Genomic DNA, 22,507 nt, shown 5'->3' on the forward strand with positions numbered 1-22,507 from the left:
TTTTCCACCTGATTGCCTGAACATGCAGAATATCTGGTCTGGTATGGGGTTCATGGGTCTTGTGATATGCCTGCTTGTTATGGCATAGGATGCCCTTCCTGACACAACCCTTTGCATTTATCCAGGCTTGGGTCCAGCTAAAACAAACACTGGCTTGTGCACCACTGTGCTTTATTTTAGGAGCAACCCATGAACCCCAAAACATGATATGAGGGAGGGCACAGGGGGTTGGAGGCCTAGGCCTTGCCAGTCTCACCTCAAAAATTGAAGAGACGAAGAAGAGTTCAAGAGAAGTTTTGTGGCTTTCAGAAAATCAAGAAGAGATTGACATTTCATGATGAGATGGGATCATATACTTGGGAAAAGACAAAGGAAGAGATGGAGCAGAGTTTTTTGCAGCTGCAGAGTAGAGGTATGACTGCGATTTTCTGAAAGCCATATTCATTGGTGAGTATGGTGAGTATGGAGTCCGGGGCCCTCTATTAAGGGCTGTCCGGTCTCTGTATGATCAGAGCAGGAGTTTGGTTCGCATTCCTGGCAGTAAGTCAGACTTGTTCCCGGTGCATGTTGGACTCCGGCAGGGCTGCCCTTTGTCACCGGTCCTGTTCATAATTTTTATGGACAGGATTTCTAGGCACAGCCAGGGGCCGGAGGGGATCCGGTTTGGGAACCACAGGATTTCGTCCCTGCTTTTTGCGGATGACGTTGTCCTGTTGGCTTCATCGGACCGGGACCTTCAGCATGTGCTGGGGCGAGTGCGACGCGGCAGGGATGAGAATCAGCACCTCCAAGACCGAGGCCATGGTTCTCCACCGGGAAAGGGTGGCGTGCCTTCTCCGGGTGGGTGGAGAAGTCCTGCCTCAGGTGGAGGAGTTCAAGTATCTCGGGGTCTTGTTCACGAGTGAGGGAACGATGGAGCGGGAGATTGACAGACGGATCGGTGCAGCGTCCGCAGTTATGCGGTCGATGTACCGGACCGTCGTGGTGAAGAAGGAGCTGAGTCGAAAGGCGAAGCTCTCGATTTACCGGTCAATCTACGCACCTACCCTCACCTATGGTTATGAACTTTGGGTAGTGACCGAAAGGACAAGATCGCGGATACAAGCGGCCGAGATGAGTTTCCTCCGCAGGGTGGCTGGACGGTCCCTCAGAGATAGGGTGAGGAGTTCGGTCACCCAGGAGGAGCTCGGAGTCGAGTCGACTCCTTCACATTGAGAGGACTCAGTTGAGGTGGCTTGGGCATCTGTATCGGATGCCTCCTGGACGCCTCCCTAGGGAGGTGTTCCAGGCATGTCCCACTGGGAGGAGACCCCGGGAAAGACCCAGGACACGCTGGAGAGACTATGTCTCTCGGCTGGCCTGGGAATGCCTCGGACTCCCCTTGGAGGAGCTGGAGGAAGTGTCTGGGGTGAAGGAAGTCTGGGCATCCCTGCTGAGACTGCTGCCCCCGCGACCCGGGAACGGATAAGCGGCGGACGATGGATGGATGGATGGATGGCATATTCATTGGTAAACTCGTCCTATGCTCACGTCATGTTTTGCAGTTCTCAAGTTGACCACATTGTTTGAGGCGTTCTTGCTGATATCCTGTGCTTGTGTTTTGTCAAACATGGCGTTATGCATTTTCTCTTCTGTCCAAGGAACTTTGTTTCAGATTGGAAACCCAAGAGGCTACTATCTTCTTATTAAAGAGAAGAGGTTCTCTGTGCCCAACCCCTCCAAACAAGCCATACTTGTTCAATCTTTTTTCAGTTTTATTTTATCATTAATTTAACATTAACATGCATAACTAAAGTGGGAGATGTAGTTTTTAGGCTTCTAATAACTTATTAACCTCCATTACGTGTCCTGACCTCTGAGCAAACCTTAATCATAGCTGGACTTGCGGCTATCTTGAATGTTTTCCACTTGTGAATAATCCCTCCAGCAGTATGGGCAAAAAATAACCTAGTCCCTTCACTGATGTATTTGCTTCTCTAAGATCATTGTTGATGTCCTTCCTCCTTGACTTACATCTTAATGCTCCAGACCAGCAAAGTAACCAATCTGCTTTTTTAAGTGTGTTTGAGTCATAAGACTGAGCTGCTATCTACACTCCTAATTCATGGGGGAGCACTGCCCTTCATTTCTGAAGCATTATTTCTCCAGTTGGATTAGTTTTTGTGAAACAAATGTTGACACAGTTTAATATAGGCTACCACATGTTAGTGCTGAGCTGAGGTTGCATTTACCTCATTTTAAGCCCTGTTAAGAACCAAATGAGTTTTGCACTTGGAAAATTATACATAACTTTATGGGATGTGCTTTGTTTTTCACATGGCAGGAGCCTGAAAAATAGCTTTGTAGCCTTCTTTGTTATGACTTTCTCAAGCCTGGAGAAACTGGTTTGGGTTATTCATGTCTCTCTGTCTTGCTTTTTGTTCAGGGGCCTGTTATAGATCAGAGGACAGATCTGAAGGGAACGAATCTCAATAACCTTCATTCTTTTGGGGAACTGTTGTGTGTCTTGGTCAAGTGATTGGTTTTAAAGTCCAAGTTGGATTAAACATGTTTTTATTTTAATTTTGTGAAGCAGACTCTTCAAATTCGTAACTTTGGTTTGAATACAGTCCACGTCAGGGTTTGGTACTTAGATCACTTTGACCACAGAGATGCAGCCAACAAATGAAGTTGATGAGAAAACTAAAAATTGGCTTTAAAATGCAAGCTTGAAGCAAGCTGTAGTCACATCTACACTAATTACTATATTGTTACTGAGAAAGATAAAAAGATTTGCACTTTTCCAACTGGTACAAATTTCATAAGGTTTTGAACACAGGAATGAAAAGGGATAAGGGACAAAATCAATTAAACTATTGCAAAATGAGTGAAAAGTCAGAACACTTGAAAGTGCAGGCAATGAATAACTTCCTAAATGAATAAATAGACTTGAATTATTTTTTTAAACTAAACCAAGTCCAGATTTTCTTGCTCTTTTGAATGTCCATAGCTCTCTTAATCCTTATCTACAACAAATTTCAGCAGTCCACTGACAATTTACCTGCCCGAGAGGGGACATGAACACAATAAATACAATTATAAATCAAGTCCTTTGTTATCGTCCATCTTTTCTTTACCTCATACACAGTGACTCCTCTGTGTTTCAGCTTTTGAAAAACAGTCTAAACTTAATAAACTGAGAAAAGTTTGCCCTTATAGGAGTAAATTTAATTTTGGAGTCAGGAGAATATCTTGGTATGGCCTACTTTCCTAAGGCTGTCTTCTTGAAAATGTCTTCGTAAGACTGGAAGGTTCAGCTACTCACTGACGAGCTGGAAGAGGAACAGGGTACACACACACAGATAATACGTACACTGACACAACCACACACACACACGTGCGCGCGCACACACACAAACACACACACACACACACACACACACACACACACACACACACACACACACACACACACACACACACACACACACACACACGCACACTCTTTTTATGTGGCAGTCTTTATCTTTTTTAAGGTAAATGCTTTTCATTCAAGCATGCCAGGTCACACAATGCAGGATCCAAGTTTATTTATGATGGCAAATGTAAATGGATTACCTTATGATTTTGGAAGAGAGGTAAAGGTCGTGTTTTGATGTTACTGAAAGCCTCTGTGACAAATTTTTGTTAGCTCCAAAAATTTCTATACCTATGCTTTGAGTGAAATGTAAACATCCATGGAGGGATCATGCTCTACTGAGAATTTCCGGCTCATCTCAAACTTCCAGTGGGGACTCAAAGATAAAGACATGGTTTGTCTGAATGAATGCCTTTTGGTCAGTCCACTGAGGGAAATTAAAGCCCAGTACTGAGGTTTTAGTAAACCAAATATGTGTTAAAACAAATTAAAATATTTGGCTATTGCTTTGGATTTAATGAAATGAGGTCATTCGGGAGAATCAGGAGAATTTAGGCAAACATTCTGGCCCACCATGTCTCTTCAGTAAGACCCAAGTGCTTCAGGGAGGAAAAGGGCATCAATGACTATCACCTAGTATGTCAGCAGCATGGGTCATCCAGGAAAGTTACTCTCAAGTCAAGTTGTGGCCATTCAATGGTACCTACTGCAAGGGCATATGCTGGTCTTTGTCAAGACTGTTGTGGAACTAGGAGCATGCTCGCACAACCGGGGAACAGCTTATGAATTTTATAGTCAAGGTATTCTTGAGTTGAAGAGTTTGTAAGGCCTCAGTTTTGGGTTGTGGTCCACAAACAAGCTCTGTCACAGTGGAAACATGCTCTAAGCTCTCATTTAGGTAAAGTTTCAGCTACCATTTGACAAATATCCAGCTTAGCCCTTGCACATGCATGTTAGTGATCTCTAGTGAGTTGCTCAGTGCACTCATCATTCAAAGGCTCAACCGTAGGATGGGTTTCATGTTCATTTCAAACCATAGACATTTAAACATTATTCTATTGGGTGTTTTTGTTTAGTTATTTTCAAAAGTTGCAATCATTGGATATTCAAGACATCAGCAATTGGTGCGGCATATCAGTTCAGTGAGTTGCGAAGCAGCTTAGTTGCTCCCATAGAGTCCTCAAGCACCCGCAGCACCTAAGCTTGCAAAAACTAAGGAAGCCATAGCACTCATTGTCATCATGACTGCAATCCAACCCCTCAAAGCCCAGCCCAGCCCACCCCGACCACTGTTCCCACCCTGCGGTGGTCTGCGCTTACACAGAGCGGCCAGAGAGGGGTGCCGCGTGCTATCAGACCTACCGTATCCAGAGAAGTCCACCACAGTCAAGATACACGGAGCACACATAAGACACAAAGCAGGAAGGAGGAGAGCAGAGACAAAGGAAGAAATTGAACTCACAGCAGACACCAAAGAAAAGGTAATCACAGCAAATGCAGTAAGCTACGCTGTAGGGAGTGAGGAAAAGGACAGATAGAGACGCTCCTTTTTAGCAAAACTATCTTGGAGAGTACGGCCATAGGGTTTTTATGATTACTCAATTTTCTTTATGTATTATTATTCTTTTTTGTCAAATTATCAGTCATCTAAATGAGAAATGACTTTATATGCTTAAGGCAACATTTTTGCACGAACCATTAACTTTTGATAGTGACTCTTTTATGAGGGCAAGAAAAGCCGTCGTAAAAGAGGGGCCGGTTACATAACAATCCTGTCGTTTTCACCCAAACCTCAAAGCACAAGTGAAAGAGCAAGAATAACATTTATGACAAATACGTTAAATAACCAAGAGAAAAGAGAAGAATGAGATAAACAATAATTATGGTGGATAAAAAATGCACAGTAAGAAAAAAAACACCTGTGAAAAATACTCTTGACTGGGTTACAAACACATCGTACAGGAAAAGAGGAAATTAATGTGTTAATTGTACTGCACTAAAATGCAAAAAACTATCCAAGTCAAATTTACAAAAGCAAAGATTTATCTTTATTCCACTACGACGCTTAATATTAAGCTCCACAGATGTTATGTAAGGGGTTCATGAACAAGTCAGAGTTATTTGTAGTTTGAGTAGCTTCATATGCAGTGGAGGTGTAAATGTCCTCAGCCGTGACGCGGCCTCCTGCAGTGGAACATACCTCTCCCCCTTTCAGGTTCTTCATTCCCATTTCACCTTTCCCCTTCTTGCCCTTCTTGTTCTTCTTCTTCTTGCAACAGCATTTCTTGATGATGCAGAAGCAGCATGTAAGGATGAGTAAAGCGGCGACCACAGCGATGGCAATAATAGCCCAAGACGGCACTGCAAAGAATACACACAGACCAGCGTGAGAAGCAAATACTTTTCATTTTTGATAAACGAATCATTAAGTTTGCTTCGTGTCATGTCTTGGGCCGAATATATTTAGTGAGAGGTGATAGGTTAGCAATTAGATTGTACGATAATTAGATTTCTCTGCCATTAGGAAGAGCAGCCTGTGATCAATGATGAATAAAGACATTACGGGGCTCCCGATGCCTGCAGCAAAAGAGAAAATCTAATTCCAAAATCATTGTTAAGGGTCGCATCAATAAGTGTTGGGTGATAGGGACAGTCTGGCTTTTCCCTGGCACTCACGTGGGATCTTGTCTATTTCATTCAGGAACTTGTTTTTGATCTCATCGAAGGCATCGTTCTTGTTGACTGCTTCGGTGCCGTTTTCAGTGGAGACTAAAGCGACTGGGGCCGGAGTAGCGATCAACTCAGCTGCCCCCGTTGGCTTGGCTGCAACCATGGGTGCTGTCTGTTGCCCGCCTAGCGCCTTCCAACCCATTTAGGCTGCACGCACCGTCCCTGAAAAACAGCAAGAAAACACAGTCATTGTGGTCGTTAAAGCATGTTTTTGCACATGAACATAAAGCTCCACTTGTGTACGATCACTGTAAAGGCTGGCCAGCTGGAATGGCAGTTACTCATTAATTGAATAGATTTAAACATTTTCAAATGGTCATTTGTGAGTTAAAGTAGACTTATAAAGTATGCAGTTATGTACTTTATCCTTTTTTAGTAATGTTTAAGATGCAGGATCTTCCATTCAGGTAGCCATCTTCCTTTCCATCAAAGAGAACCACTCACAAGGAGAAGGATTTGAACTTCCTGCTCCCCTTGTGATCCTTTGTTCTGTTCTATCACACGTACTGACACAGGAACATACACACATACAAATACGCCTCAAAGATTCATACAATCTTTGGGGTTAAACCCGTGATCATCTCATAGCACATTTAGAGATGTGTGAATCCCTGCAGATTCGGGTTAATCACCCGGCTCTATCAGCCGACTCTGAAGTCCTTAATCCCACACTCCGAGGAGCTGAATCCTAGCACGAGGGCTGCTACTCACATCGGGGGTTTTCAAATGGTTTAGAAAGACTATTATTTCAACAACCATGTTGCATATATTCCTGTACATTACAACGGTACAAAAGTGGCAGCCAGCTTTCAGCATCTCCCGCTCGAGGTGATAGCATGTTAGCTCTTATCCACACTGAGTTGTTGGGTTTTTGTCTTTCATGCCTATGAAGTCAGAGCGTAATTCCTGCTTATCTGGAAGTCTTGCAGAGACAACACGGATGACGGATCCGAGATGACACACTATGACTCACGCTCTATATCTACGCTAGCTGCTAAACCAATCAGCTTCCTGCAGAACTGGAAACAGAAGAGGAATCTTGGTGTTTGTAGAAGAGCTACAAACTCACCCAGACCCATTCAGATTCAGATTTATTAAACTAAGTGAGACTGGAGGGATGTTATATTACAAAAACATGGATATGAATGAAGGAGCATTTTGATGTGAATCGTCAGAAACATGATGGGCAGTGTGGTGTGTTAGCAGAAACAGTGAGCTAACTGTGGAGTCAGATTGTTAATGATCCAAAGCATTTGGTCAAGACAAATAAGCACAAGCAGTGTTTGTTAACTGTGGGCATTAACATTTCATAACATTGATAATTAGGCTTCATTACACACCCTTTTTTACAGTATATGTTAGCTATCAACTTCTAAAGTAAAAATGGCGGGTCACTGGTAAGATTCATACATTAATTTATACATCATCAAAGGATCCGAAGGTTCTGATCACAGTGTCCTGTGTTTTAGTCTTTTATTAAATATGTATAACTTTTATTAAATATGTATAACTCTCACTAGACATTTATTAATAACTGCTAATAACTCGGTACGTTAATAACCTAGCCCCACTATACATTTATGGAGGCACTAGAAAAGGAGAAAAAACATATATGATTTAATAAGAAAAGATACAAGTTTGCAGCTAATAATAAGCTCTCAGAAAAAAACAATTATTAAGCTGGCAGTTATGGTTCGTTAGTAATCCAAAATGAATGCATTAGTCTGTTTTGTTTAACACTAAAATGGGAGGCTAAATCAAACAAAGACCAGAGACGATAAGCTCTTGCTTTTCATTCACTTATTTGTTAACATAGAAGAGACCAAAAGTTAGCTGTAGCTTGGACGGGGCCGAGGGGCAGCTGTTACTGGGCACATGGTTAGAGCCGAACCCCAGCCAGCTCTGAATCTGTATGCATGAGGAAATGAAAAGAAAAAAAGAAAAAGAAAAGGCAAGTCGTCAAACTAATGTAATGTAACTGGCATAACAGATGGCTCCTGGTAGACGGAGAGACATGATTTATTTGGGTGTGCACAAAATGACGCCCCACTCACGCCTCATTTACACATATGTACTGTGTCTTCTAGCTGTAACTCGGATTGATATTCAGATCACTCTCCCCGGTGTTCTACATACGGATATTAGTACGGATGGATGGAAACTTTGCTGCAACCTTCAAAGAGAAGTTAATTTTAGCTGCTTTTCATAGTCCTGTTTTGTGTTATAAAGTTTTATGTTTTTGTCTTACTACGACATGAAGCATTGACATGTAAATTGAACAAAACGAATGAGAACAAGAGGAAGAATGAGATTAAGAATGCTGTGTAAGATGTAAGTGAAGAGTTTGCCAGGAGTGAACTGTGCTCATAGATGAGCCATTGATTACATTAATAATAGCATATTAAACATAAAGATTACCTGACTCTTTCTTCAAAATGTTCATCCATCCATATCAAATGTTAAAGCTCCTGAACTTTGGAACATGTATTTACCATCAAACAGACATTTTGGACTCAGGATAAACGCAGGATTGAGGAAGAAGAGGGAGCAGGGGCTGGAGCTATCCCACTGTGAGGTTAATCAACGTTTTGGAACAAGTTTGTCCTTATGAAACGATATGAAGTATCAGAATCAGAATTAGAAAACTGCCTGTTTATCCTTGTGACATTCTTTGACATACTCAGGAGGTTAAAACTGCTGACTTCCTGGTGGGTCAAATGCACCATTGTCTTTAGGTGCATCTGTTTCAAGACCCCCATCACATGCTCTAACAGATAACAGGGAAGCCACTTCCTGAGTTTTTGTCAGGGGGTCGACTGACAGCCGTCTCATTGTCTTTAAGGGTTAGTGGACCATCTGATGACACGACCACTTAAGGTTTCTTAAAAGGATGTCTGTTGCTCTGCACAGCACAGATAAGTTGTTTATTAACTGAAAAGTCATAGGTGTGACTTTTCAACCATCATCTGATCTGTTTCACCATCTGTTTCTTCTAATTGTTCCTTGTTAACCAAATATGGTTTTTCCTGTCATCCTTGCTAAATAAAAAGGGCTCGACTGCAGGGAGAATTTGGGAGAAGGTCTGACGGGCTCTAAAGAGGAGGGCCGTGTTGCCTTTAAGCTCCTCAGGACTTCTCTCCAAGCTTCTGCAGAAGCGCCTTGAAAATCATTTCTAACAGTCTCTGTGTCTTTTCCTAAGTTATTAATTTATGTTTATGATTTAGGAACCTAACACCCACCATCTATTTAGTTTTGCCTGGACAATTGTAGAAATAACAGCAAATAACATTCATGGTCTTTTCTACACCCCCATCATGGGTATGTAGTACATCCTGATGTGTGACCAGTTACCAATGAGGGAAAAAAGTACCAGAATTTCACACATATTTGTTTTGTCTGATTGCTGAACTCGGCAAACAGTATATGACCAGGAGAGGTGTTTAACTGCAGAAAGGAATAAAGTGAGCGACTCCAAAGCATCCGAGAGTTCTGTTTCCACAGACCAAACAAATGTCCAATCAGGATTCTTATCGGTTCCAGAAATCCCAGAGTGACAAGTGCAGCTGAAAGCAGCCTGCCGACAGAGCGATGAGTGATGGAGCCAGACCTCGGTTCAGAGTCGAAGACAAGCATAAGACAAGAAGGCTTCTGCTGCCGGTTTCATTTCAGTCGTGGGGATTTTTGGAAAAAGATGAATCTCCTGTTTCTCAAGAGCCAATTCTCCAAGCTGGTGAATTTCAGCTTCTATTTCTGATTCCTATAAATTATTTAAAAAGCTGATGATAGCAGGAAGCAGAGGCTTATATTATTCAGGGCCCTGGACTAGTTTATTCATTCTAAAATATGTACAGCTAAAATAAGCCGTGCTGCTGACGCTACTTGTGACAAACACATGATAATATATTTAGATGGGATTTTAAGAACTGACAAAAATGTACTGAGAAACAATTTAATCCATCGAAGGCTGAAAATGAGTGGGTTGCTTAATAAAGGTGAAATCCATGCCTCACCGCCTCCGCTGTACAACATGTTAGGGAAGATTTTGAGACAAATTTTAGCCCGTTTGTTCCTGACATTAGGCCAGGCCAGACCAATTAAATTACCAGTCATGGATATGTGCTCAGACATTTTATCTGCTCCACTCTGAAGGCAACAGTGAGGAGAGACAGAGATGGACACAGATTTACGCTATTGCTTTATGAAAGTCATTAGTCATGTTTCATAGAGAGAACTTGCTAAGCTTGTCAAAATGTGCAGGTTAACATAACTTCCGAAGAAGTCACATATTAAGACATCCAAACTGAATGAAAAAAAGCAAATATGGGCAAAATTCTCACTTGGGCCAGAAGTTGCCCTTGATTCAATACAAAATATCATCCTCTTTAAATGAAAACATAAAATACAACAAAAACAAACCTCAACGTGTATTATATAGGTAATAATGTTTGGTGGTACCATAATAATATGTACGGGCCATTTTACTTGATCACAGCAAAGGGTGCTGGCCATGTTCAGGTTGGATAAGAACATTTAGTTCCTGGCATTGATGGGCCAGTAAGGTCAGTATTTGATGCCAGAACCAGAATAAAATGATTTAATAAGGCAGAGGTTAACTCAGAATGTCACAATTTTAACCTTGGTTTGATTCAAAAACAGCATATTTGAAAAGTCAAAAGAATGTCACATTCAAGGAGCACATAAAGACAACTTTTAACCAATCATTCAAACCTTACGAACTTACAGTTGATAATACCTTCCAGCTTAATTTCCAGGTAAAATATTTCTACAAAGCATTCAAGCATCAAAAGGCAATGTTGAAGAATAATACAAAGTCCAGTTCAGGAGTCCGCTGTGGGGTGAGAGATTTTATTCAGCCGGCGTTCAGCAGACCAACACAGACGCAGTGTCTCGGTCGGTGGGCTGACCTCGAGTGATGTTGTAACCAGGTTTTTATACAAGAATTTAAAGCAGGAATACACAAATCAGGCGAGAGACAAAAGTAATTTACAGTCGGGTGTCTAAATGTCATTATCAGACATTTGGCATGACTGTCACAGACTTCTAAATTACCCCATAGGGTGTTCTCGTGATTCAAGTCTGTTTGAACCAACTTCCAGGTGTCGGGATCTGCACGGTGGGTAGGAAGCTGGGTAGGAAGTTGGAGCTACCTCAAACGTGTTGAGTCCAGTTGTCTGTTTGAACCAACTTCCGAGGTGTCGGGATCTGCACGGGGGGTAGGAAGTTGGAGCTACCTCAAAGGTGTTGAGTCCAGTTCAAAGCCCTGTAGGGGGTAGGGGCTGGAGCTTCCCATGACAATGTGGCTCGACAGCAACAATAGTTAGCAACATGCTGTCACATGACTATGCAACAGACCTTCGTCTGATGGTGAATTTTTGAAAAATTGTATGATAGAAACATCGATTAATCTGTGCCCATGTTTCAGTTACATTCTCTGATCTAAAGAAATATGGATCGATGGGGAAAATAATATTTCCTACCACTGCCATTTGTTAGTGCATCTGTATTTGACTGATATCACCGACTCCTGGATTAATGACGTTGATCCTGTCTATAAACAAAAACAGAGCAATTTGAAGACCATCATAAGACCAACAGGAGTACTGACGGCAAGGAAAATATTTCCTAAATGAATTAGGGATAAATATAGGCAGAATATCCAGTGAGCATTTCAAGTAATACTCTAATTTCTGATCTCCATCTACCAAGAAGCACTTCGTCAGGCTGATTAGTAAAAACCCAACTGCTTCACTGCACAACCGAGCAACGCAGAGCCTTAAGCATAATCTGCTAAATATGTTGAAAAGGGAACACTTTTATTTTTTTGGGTGATAAAACAGTATAGTATAGCAACTACATGCACTTGCATATCATTTTTATTCTAAATCAGTCACCAGGGAATGGTCTTATTTAAACTATATTAGAAAGGACACACATAAGACTCAGAGCAGATGGCTTCAGCAGAAAACAATCTGAAGACTAGCTTCTGATGTCTTCTTCTAAATACCTTATTATATGCAACAAAATTGTTTTTCTAAATTAAGCAAAGCCTTAAAAATACAAAGTATGTTGATAATTGACATCACGGTGGTTATATTTCAGTCAATGGAAAGACGACAGGAAGGTAGAAGATGATGCAGCAAGGACTCCAGTTGGGCTGCTGGTGTCTGTTGCAGCACATTAAAGATGATGAACTGCAAGTGCTTTATGCAATAAACACAAGTCTCTGAAATGATTACGTTTATGTAGATTATATTTTGAAAGAAACGCTCACATGCACCCCATTGATCTATCTCTTGATATACTGTCTCTATCTTCAGTAAAAGTGAAAACATGATTCATTTACAAACCCACAGTCATATCTACAGAGTACACACCCATATCTAATTACCCTAAACCTGTCAAACTGGTTTCTCTCTTCGCTGTATGATATCGTACAATCACATTCATGGAAATTGCTCCTGTTTCTGTGATATCTTGTGTGCAATGACCTCTCAGTGAAACATCCTCTCCAGCAATGGGAAACCCCAGCCTGCAGATAAGCCCACTCCACGAGGGTGGGGATCATGTTTATCGAGGGCTTATTAGCACCCAAGTCAGCTCCAAAAGAAAACAGCCTATGCGTGAGCACAAGTCGGGCAGCTGTTTCACCGAACAAGTACCCTGAACAGCAGTTAATTACCAATCTACGACCACGCGGCCAGGTTTGTTTTCTCCTGGCGCTGACAACTCGCCTACATAGCAGTTCACACAGCCATATGCACTAGTGAAAAGCTTCAACTTGTATACTTGTATTTTTCATTTAGACTTATAATTAAAAATAGAGCAAACATGCAGCCGCTTTAAAAATGGCTTCTGTAAATGGGAGGAGGTCTGGTAGCAGGGTCACGTGACTGCACCTCGGGGCAGCTGTCCGGAGCAGTGGGGCGGCAAATTAAATATTGAATATTAGGCACTGTGAAAAGATTGCTGTGATCAAAAAGAAACCACTGCAGTGGCTGCTTGATCGTCATCAACCACTAGATGACACGAGTTCTCGCAGATGCAAAGCAAACCAACCCCAAAGAAATCATTCAGCCCCCACTGTGGCCCCTGCCATCTGTGACAGCGCGGGATATGTGTGGGTGGGCAGAGTGTTTCGCCTCCAGCTGAACTAGCTGTGCATGCAGTGCAGCCTCATTTCCTCTAAGTCTCACTGATGTGAGTGCTGCAGTAAAATGGGTGGGATCCTGGAAAAAAAAATCTACAAGAAATTTAAGACTCACGTGGTTTTATATACTGGAGAGACCCTTAATTTCTTAATTCGTGCTTCAGGCTGACGCAACCTTGAATCATATTTCGTTTACAGATTATCTCTGTCTGAGGAGTTGCATGGAAGCGCATGCTCTAATTTTGTAATCATGCTTTTCATGCAGCGGGACTCTTTCATCTGAATCCCAATGAGCTATTTTTGGCACAAGCAAAGTTGCATAAGTTATTAACGATATCATTTACTGTGTTTTTTTCAAAGGGCTTCACATGCATCCTACATTTATGATGAACCCTCTTGAGGGTATGGAAAATGAAGCGACTGGCTCCACCAGCACTGAGTCAGAGTTGACTTCTGATCTTTTTGGTCTTTATTTCAAGCAAACAAAGAAAAGATTTACTGGAATGTTTAGAGAACAAGGTGCAAGGTTTATATATATATACTCAGCGTCTAGCAGACAGAGCACTATTGTAGTCAGAAAGCTGAAATGGTGGAGTTGTCGCAATTAGAGATAATGAGTTGCTTTGCTACTCTGAGAAAATACACCCCTGCTGAAATGGACTCGGGGCTCCCGTTGTCATAATAGCCCAATTTTTCCCAAGTCTTAATGGGTGTACTCAAAGGAAAGCGATGGCGATATTACGTGTTATTTACAACTAAAGGATGAGAAATGGTGTGGAATTTGGCCTTAGTCAAACCAAAGAGAATACTATGACTGTTAAAAAACATACACACACATTCTCATAGTAGAACTGTGGACATTATTTAGACTAAATGAGATCTTGGTTAATAAAACTTCGAGCCTTTGGATTTACTGTCTTCACACTACTGTTTTCTGTAGCTTCCACAAACAATTCATTTCAGTTCAGTGTACCCCTCCTTTATCATTTGAACAGATTTCAGCTGCCTGGTACAGTCAAATAAATGTGTCATGTATAGGGATGGGAATCAAGAACCGGTTCTTGTTCAGAACGGGTTCCCAGTGTCTCAATTCCTTGGAATCGTTTGCGAATTTTGCAAACGATTCCTATTTCAATTCCAAATGGGCATGAATGACGACATCATGTTGATCAGTCCCCCCCTGTTGATCACGTTGCATCACATTGCGTAAGCCAGCAGTCAATAATGAACATTGCACCCAAGCGATAGAAACGCTCGAAAGTCTGATTACATTTCAGTAAAAAAGACAACAACAGGGCAACTTGCAACACTTGCCAAGTGAATATTTCATCAAAGGGAGTAAATACTACCAACATGCAAAAACATTTGGCTACATGGCATGCAATAAAAATCAATGAATGTCGCATTTTCGATCAGCTCCGGGCTACCGTCAGTAATTCTCAACCTAGCAGCAGCAGCAAGGTTAGCATGTCATTGGCTAATAATACTGCAGGTAACTAATTAACTAACGAACACTGCCTACCACATCAACACCATTTGCCTCATTGTTGTCCTTTTTTCCCAAATGAGAATCGATAAAGAACCGAATCGTTAAGCAGAATCAAAAATGGAATTGGAATTGTAAAAATCTCATCAATTCCTATCCCTAGTTCTGTATATTAGAGAAAGGTCTCTGCAAGGTAGTCTGCAGTAGTTACAAAGCAATCTCTCTTTGCCATTTCATGGTGGAAAGCCATGAAAGTGGCCAAGACCGGACCAACTCACTAACACAGCACATTATCCATAAGAAGGTGCTAAAGCCAGAGTCTGACTATTTTAAACACAAGCATTAAAGTCTATGTTCAAAGCACAGTCATGGCAGCATGCCAAACATCTGCCAGATGGGATAGTTCCACTGGCTCTTAAAAACAGGAAATGTGATTAACAAGGCTCTGGCTTCTGTACAAACTCTTTCATCGAGCAAACTCTTGCCATCACTCTGTCTGTAGATATGTGTTCACTGATGTTTGTCAGAGATGATGTGCAAACAATTATCAAGCTGAATTTCACATGTATTGGTGCAATTTTGATGAAAATCACTTTCCTTGAAAAAGTGACAGAAAGCATGACGCTCCCACCAAGTACCTTTGTCTTTAAAGTTAATGTTGCACGTATATTTTTACCATCCCAGTCAAATTACCGTTCCGTCACAAAGATCTGTTCAATGTTTTATTTTAGCTGAAAATAGTCTCACAACTCGCAGTGAAGTGCAAGTGCAGAGCTCAGTCGATCAGTTTGCAGGGTTCATTTAAAATACTAAAATAACTTTCTATGTCTTGCAAGCACTGGACTCCCATTGCACTTGTAAATAGAGGTAGTTTTTCTAATGTCTAAAAAATATTTTTCATAAAGTGCAAACTGAGAATAAATCTGCTCCATATAATATAATATATCCATATAATAATGGGTACCTTACACCAGGTTACAACCTACAGATAAAAAATAGCTTTGATGTAACGTAAAGGAATTTACAGTAAACTCACTATTGAAAAAAAAATATATATATATGTCGTATATTTCGTATATCTCGATTAACAAACAACTGAGAGAATATTTATGCACTCAAAATTCATCTTAACCTCAGTCAACAAAACTAATCCTACAGCCATCCAAGACAGGATTTCCAGAAAGACAGCAGAGCCCTCGGGGAAGCACAAATGCCCTGGAGGCAAACATAAACACCATAAACAAGCAGAAAGAAAAACTGACCATCCGTCAGAGATGCCATCAGGGCAATTACAGTTGGATATCAACAGAGCACAAGTGCATCAAGATGTCCTCCTGCCGCCACTGCTGATCAGAGGGCAGCCACTGAGACAGGGAAGCCAAAAAGGTGATTTGTGCATCATCTCCCTAAAGACAATTAGAGAAAAGACCTTGCCTACATATATCTTGTTGGGTTCTTCCCAAAGGGCGGTGCAGAGGGGCTCATTCACAAACCTGCTTGTGTAGATAAAACAATGCTACTTTCACCTGCGACTGAATGTGACTCAGCTATTATCAGGAGAGATCCTTGAAAAGGAAGTGCGAGGTGTCAGGGTTTGAATGTCGAGCAAGAAGCCGCAGGCATCATTACAGCCAGTTGCTATACGTCGTCCTCCCTCTTCTCCTCGGCGCAGCCCATTTCCCTGTCTCCCCATAGGCCGATTAATCAATCTGTCACACAGACAGTGACCCAATCTGCATGTAAGGCTTTGTAGAGGAAATGTGACAGAGTGGAGGGCTTCTGCAGCACTGCAGATAGGCGACACCTAATATCACCCAGAAGGATAAATGCTTTGCTAAGGAGACTTCAAGTAAAAGGGATCATTCAATAAAAGAATGCATCAAAGAAGTAGCTTGAAATCTTGGGAGATTTGGTTATTTCCTTTCTCGTGGGAAGTGAGACAAGCTGATATAGCACTGTTATGTCAGTAAGTCTATACATTATTATGCACATTATTACATTACATATTATTATTATTATTGTTATCCAGTTTTCCCATCATTACCTCCTTCCAAATCCACATCACACTGGATTTGCTTTAGCTCGGAGGAGGGTTGAGGGAAAAAAAAAGGTGGCTGGCTCCACCCCCTAAAGCACTGGTGGAAAAGGGAGCTGTGACAAGGTATCTCTGGGGTCCATGACATGACCCAAGCATATCATTGATAATTCATTATGACAACAGGAAACTGGGTCATAATATGTCTCCTTCAAGCTCTTCAAAACCAGCGAGCATACAAAAGCCGTACTTCCAAGGAATATCTTGAGGAAACATTCTTCATTCTAGTTAGATAATGCCTGACGTGACACGGATTTGTCAACTAGTCTTTTGGCTGAAAAGATCCCATAGAGGTGTCAAATCACCCAAATCTGTCAACAACTTATTTGCAAAAGGAATTAATATATTTAGTCTATATCAACTCAAGCAAGTTCTAAAAATCCTAATTTGCACAGCTAATACTAAATGTCCCAAATTGGCCAACTTGGAAAGCCTCTGTAAACATTCCTCTTTGAAAACCTCTCTAAACCTCTGTTATACAACTGGAAAATCAGTTCTTGCACATTAAATGACGAGACGATACAGAATGGGTTTTTAGTTCGTGAATCCAAAGAGATTTGTACTCTAAAAGTGGCTTTTCTTTTTGTCACACAGACTTTTTTGCTTTAATTGCCTTCCACTATCATTTACTTCATCTGAAAGCGTATACCTGGAGGAAGAACGTCTACCCTTCGTATCAAAACCTGGTATGGAGGTTATAACTGTCACAGCAATCAAAAAGCAATCAACAATATATTAAACAGGTATTGTAAAAAAGGTATTTCCCGAAAGTGCGTAAATAAAACAAGTACTTCCAACTTCAATCCACTTCTGCTGGTGTGGCGCTTGTGGCACAGGCATCCAAATTTAACAACCACTCTGTTTAACAATGATCCTCTCCCTCTTAACTTTAATGTACATAAACCGCTACGTTTTCTTTCTCTAACAGACAGGCAAACAAACAAACCTAAGGCAGGGAAAGCTTAGCTTCTTTTTGTTTTAGCAGATTTAATTACAGGATAATTAACTACAGATTTTGAAATCATGTCAAAAGCTAAAATATGCCTTTTTATAAGTCACAATGGATAAAAACGCCAAGCAATTCTGTTAACCTTCGTCTGTTGTTAGGGTCGCCACCGACCCGTTCTTAGGTTTTAAATTCATAAAACTACCACAAAAATGCGTTTATTGCATCAAGGCTTTTTGACTTTGTCAGGAACCTTTATTTCAACAAAACAATATCCAACATTTTTTTTTTCACTAAATTATAAAATGCTCTGGTTGAAATTGTTACCTTTTACTTTTCTTCCATTTCCTTGAAGTAAATGGGTCGAAATGTACCCATAACACCATAGATGTTACTATACCTGTAGTTAATAATATTAAAATGAAAAAATAACTGAAACAAATGTTTTTAAGATATGTGTTCTAATACCTCTCCATAATAGCCAGGTAACACAACAACCTTTTATTTATTCATATGATTCTCTTGAGGCTCATATTACCAGTTTTTAAAATTGAAATTAAGGGTTATACTGACAAAAAAAAAGGCCCAGAGTCCCATACCAAAAATATTAAAACCAATATTTTCATGGATAAGGAAGACTAACAATATAACCAAGAGATGAGAAACAAATTGGATGATGGATAATTGCTTTTAGTGTATTTTAGAGATAATTTAAAACACGGGTCAAAACCGACCCGTTAACATCGGAGATGGTAACAGAAAGCTAACACCAGACAAAGGTTAAGCCAACTTGTGAAAATGCTGTTTAACTAATTGTCCTGTATGATGAAAGAAGTGAGGAGGCTTCACTCGCTCTGCAGGAAGAGGGTTTCCCTGCTCCGCATCATGCTCCACTTGACAGTCACAAATCCACTCCTCCATTATCAACTTACGAAGCCAACATGTACAGGTTGATGACAACTGGCATGTTTTTCTCCCTTTAAACTTTGAAAGAGTGGCCAAACTGCCCCGTTAACGCAGCAGTATGTTGTGTTCAGCGATGGGTGTCTGACTGATTAACACCGTCTTCTGCCAGTGAAACAGCATCGGATGGGCCGGGGCCAAGACCGAGGACGTTGAGTTCTCACCTGCGGTGAGAAGCTGTCAGCAGCTGAGGAGTCACAGTCGTAGTGTGTTAATGTGTTTGAAAGAACTGCAGACTCACCTTTAGAGTCCCAACTGGTTAGTTCTGTCATTCCCAGCATTGTTCTGCTTTTAGAATATCTTAAGATATGAGCTTGGAGAGAATATTTTAACATGAAGAACCAGCACAAATGCGGATTAAACAGTGATATATGCCTAAAAGGGCACACCCACTCATACTGTAGATTGGTATACAGGCGGCACAGCTAGAAAAAGCCTCTTTTCTTCCTCTTTCTCTCTGAGCATTTCCAGCACTTGGGCACCAGCTGCCTTCTTGAAGGGAGCCAACAGAAAAAATAAATAAATAAATAAAAAATAAGACAGGATTGGTGAACTTCAAAGCTTCCTCTCATTTTTCTGGTTATGTATGACAGACTCAGAGAGTAATTCTCTGTGTGAGAGCTACTGGGAGCGGCTGCCTGAGGTACAGACTTAATGAGCCTGTCTGAATGTTTTAGAGCCTGACAAAGAGAACCTTCGGAGCATGCTCAGTAGCAAATAGTCTCCTCCACTATGGGTATTACAGAAGTAAACATATAACGCTAAGTTGCAACTGTAAAGCCTGTGTTTGGTTAGGTGGGTATCTGTTGTCATTGTTAAAATATGGTGTTCTGCTGAGAAACACTCAGTGCAGTTATGTGCAGATCTAAATCAAGCTAATGGCAACAATATAGCCAAGGATTAAAGTGGAGGTTCCGAGAAATCCAAGCATACATGCGCAAGAAGACAATCGATTATAGAGTGAGGTGCCTTCGACTCCGTAATGCTAGGTGGCGCCACACGCACTTTTGCGTTGGCATTCTTCCGGTTAGTTCTTTGTTGTTGGTCTTTTTCTGTCCTACTGTGTTGATATTCTGGCTTTTGCGGAGTCGTCACTTCCAGAAGGGGGAGTCCCGGGGCAGTCAGTATCTCGGTTAAGCGTGGGTACATGCTGGAATAACTCGGATTAGGAGGACGCATTATCTGGCACTAATAGCTCGATCTCAAAAGTGTCAGTTCCGTTCGACTACAGCCCAGCTAAGGTGTATACACTACACAGCTTTTAAAAATTCGATATCGGTCGGATTAAGGCAACAATTCAACTTTCTGTTAGTGCATGTAAACGTACTGACTGAGCACTAGCATTCAAGCAGAGGTTCCTCTACCTACCTGAACTTGCAGACCAAACACAGCCACTTTAAAGAAAGAAAGATATGGTCCCCATATGAACATACACTCCAAAAACTCTACAAATACAACAAAGATCCCAAAGGGTTTACCCACCTCCACCATTCCCACATAAGATAAGAGTTAGTACTCTCAAAATGTTGCTGGAACAAGCCAGTGAATATCAGGCAGGTGGCTTGAATGTTATGGCTGACTGGCACACGTAGCGCTACATTGAAACCAATCTGTGTGTACAATTAATCCCTCACATCCTCAGCAGTTGGTTTACTATGCTGTTGAAACCAAGTAATCATGTGACCACTCTAAATGCAATCCATTGACTGTTTCTCATAGTGGCAGCTCCACATACTCAACCTGACGGTGTTACTTCAGGTCACATGAATGCACAAGAAAATAGAGCTCTTTGCACATAATGTACAATTGTTGTAGTTTTCATTTGTATTGATAAAAACCTTTAAGTTTTAGTTGCATTGCAAAAACAATGCCCTAGCTATTGTCGATTTTTTTAAAGTAATGAGTAAATTAAATTGAAGTAGCTGAAAAGCCTGGCAATGCTAATGTCAGGCCCAATACAGACATCAAGTGTCAGGCACTAAGAAGTGAAAGCAGCCCAAGATAGGTTTTGTCCTTGGTAGTGTCACCTCAGTGCTGCCTGAGCACTACGTCCCATGAGAGACAGCAAAAAAAAAAAAAGAGCATCCTGCAGCACTTTACAAAATCCCCACCCCTCTCTCCATACTCCTCAGCACAACTGTCAGCCTCTCTTCCCTGTCAGGCTATTCAGCCTTCAAAAATGAAGAGCTCTGGGGCTTGTGGCTGCTTTGGTACATTCCACATACAGCACACTGGACCTGGGGATTTCTAGAGTAGTGGGGTTTTTTTTCCCTTTCTTTTTCTCGCTCCTATTGGCTGTTGCTCAGCGTTCAGGGAGGTTGTGAGATATGCCAGTAAAAGCTAAAGGGGTGAGCAGAGCATCATCAGAGCATCAGCAGGGCAGCTTCCTGGACACTCTCCAAGAAAGAGGTAGACCCACCAGGCGAGCTAAATCAAGCATGATCAATGACAATGATCTAGATCCAGTTCCACATACCCCCCCACTTCTAAAAATTACTCTAAGAGCCTATGATGTTAAATCATAACAGACTGCACAGCAATTGCACCTGATCCTAGGGCGCATCAGCTTCAAAAGGATGTTTGGTATTTCCTTCAAGAGGGGGCTTGTAAATAAGCTTTGAGGGAAGTTGGGATAACATGCACCAAAAAGTAAAATGCATCTGCATTTTAGATGTAGCGAGCATCCTACAGCACAACTAGCACATGCTTATTACAGATTTCTTCAAAGGAGGTGTTCAAGCAATGCTGACAGGAGAGTTGAAATACACCCTTACCGGCACTACCGTGATTCCGTAATCCTGTTCTCCACAAAAGGCAAACCCATTCACCAAACAGGCACTCAGAGTTAATATTACAGTGCCTTAATAACGTCCCTCGACTGCTCTCCCATCAGCACCAGGAACTGCAGTCCTCCTCGCACTGTTTCCACTGCAGCAGCTCTTGTTCTCCTGCATGCACACACGTGCACACACACGCAGTAGTGTCTCTCTCTCTCTCTCTCTCTCTCTCTCTCTCTCTCTCTCTCTCTCTCTCTCTCTCTCTGACTGCCCCCACCTCTGTTTTTCTCAGTCCCCTCCTCCTTCTCTCCATCTCTCAACTCTTTCTGTCTCTTTCACTGAAAGGACCCCCTCCGACCTCCACCCCAACCCCCCTTTACCCTTGCTTTCTCTCTGTCTTCCATCTCTCCCTCCGCTCCAGCACTCGCTCCTCGGACGGCTGATTTGTGATGCTGCTCACACAGCGCTGTATGCAGCAATCTGTGCCCCAACATATCAGGGCAATCCAGATTCATCCGTATGTTTTTTTGTTGTTTGTTTTGTGTGTGTGTGTGTGTGTGTGTGTGTAGGACCAGCATCCATACCCCCATTCTACCAGCGCTGCTGGTTGGGGACTCCGTGCAAATTGGATATATTCCTGAGCTGCAGCTGAGGGGAAAAAACTGGATGTAAATAAACAAAAAGAAAGGAACTGACACCTCTAGATAACAGCAGCTAAACTATAACAATCCCGTTGTTTGTCGGCACCACAGCAGTAATTTGCTACTTTGGCACGCTTGTCATCTGATTCCATTTGTCTGATTTATGTCTGTACACTTGCACCAAGGCCACCGTCATCAAGGGAGATTTTCATCTTTAAAATTTAAAGGATATGAATAAATATCTTTATATAGCCCCTGAAACTTGATGAAATGGATTTTTCTTACTCTGCAAACTCGTTACAAT

The 22,507-nt window shown here is 41.6% G+C and overlaps 1 protein-coding gene across 3 annotated transcripts in view; it reads right to left on the reverse strand.

Annotated features, from left to right (window-relative positions):
• Positions 1-22,507, reverse strand: part of LOC133456830 (synaptotagmin-2-like) — an 83,287-nt gene that overhangs the window by 13,697 nt on the left and 47,083 nt on the right. For 2 of the 3 annotated variants that reach the window (XM_061735452.1, XM_061735454.1), the window contains exons 4-5: positions 6,074-6,289; positions 5,598-5,758 (exon numbers count right to left, since the gene is read on the reverse strand). In XM_061735452.1, the coding sequence (XP_061591436.1) occupies positions 5,598-5,758; positions 6,074-6,269 (357 nt within the window). In that variant the 5' untranslated portion in view covers positions 6,270-6,289. Of the gene's footprint in view, positions 1-5,597; positions 5,759-6,073; positions 6,290-21,559; positions 21,722-22,507 lie in introns of those variants that run through there. The other variant, XM_061735453.1, reaches the window with a different exon arrangement.

Source organism: Cololabis saira, chromosome 12, assembly GCF_033807715.1.
Source record: "Cololabis saira isolate AMF1-May2022 chromosome 12, fColSai1.1, whole genome shotgun sequence".
Lineage (NCBI taxonomy): Eukaryota > Metazoa > Chordata > Actinopteri > Beloniformes > Belonidae > Cololabis > Cololabis saira.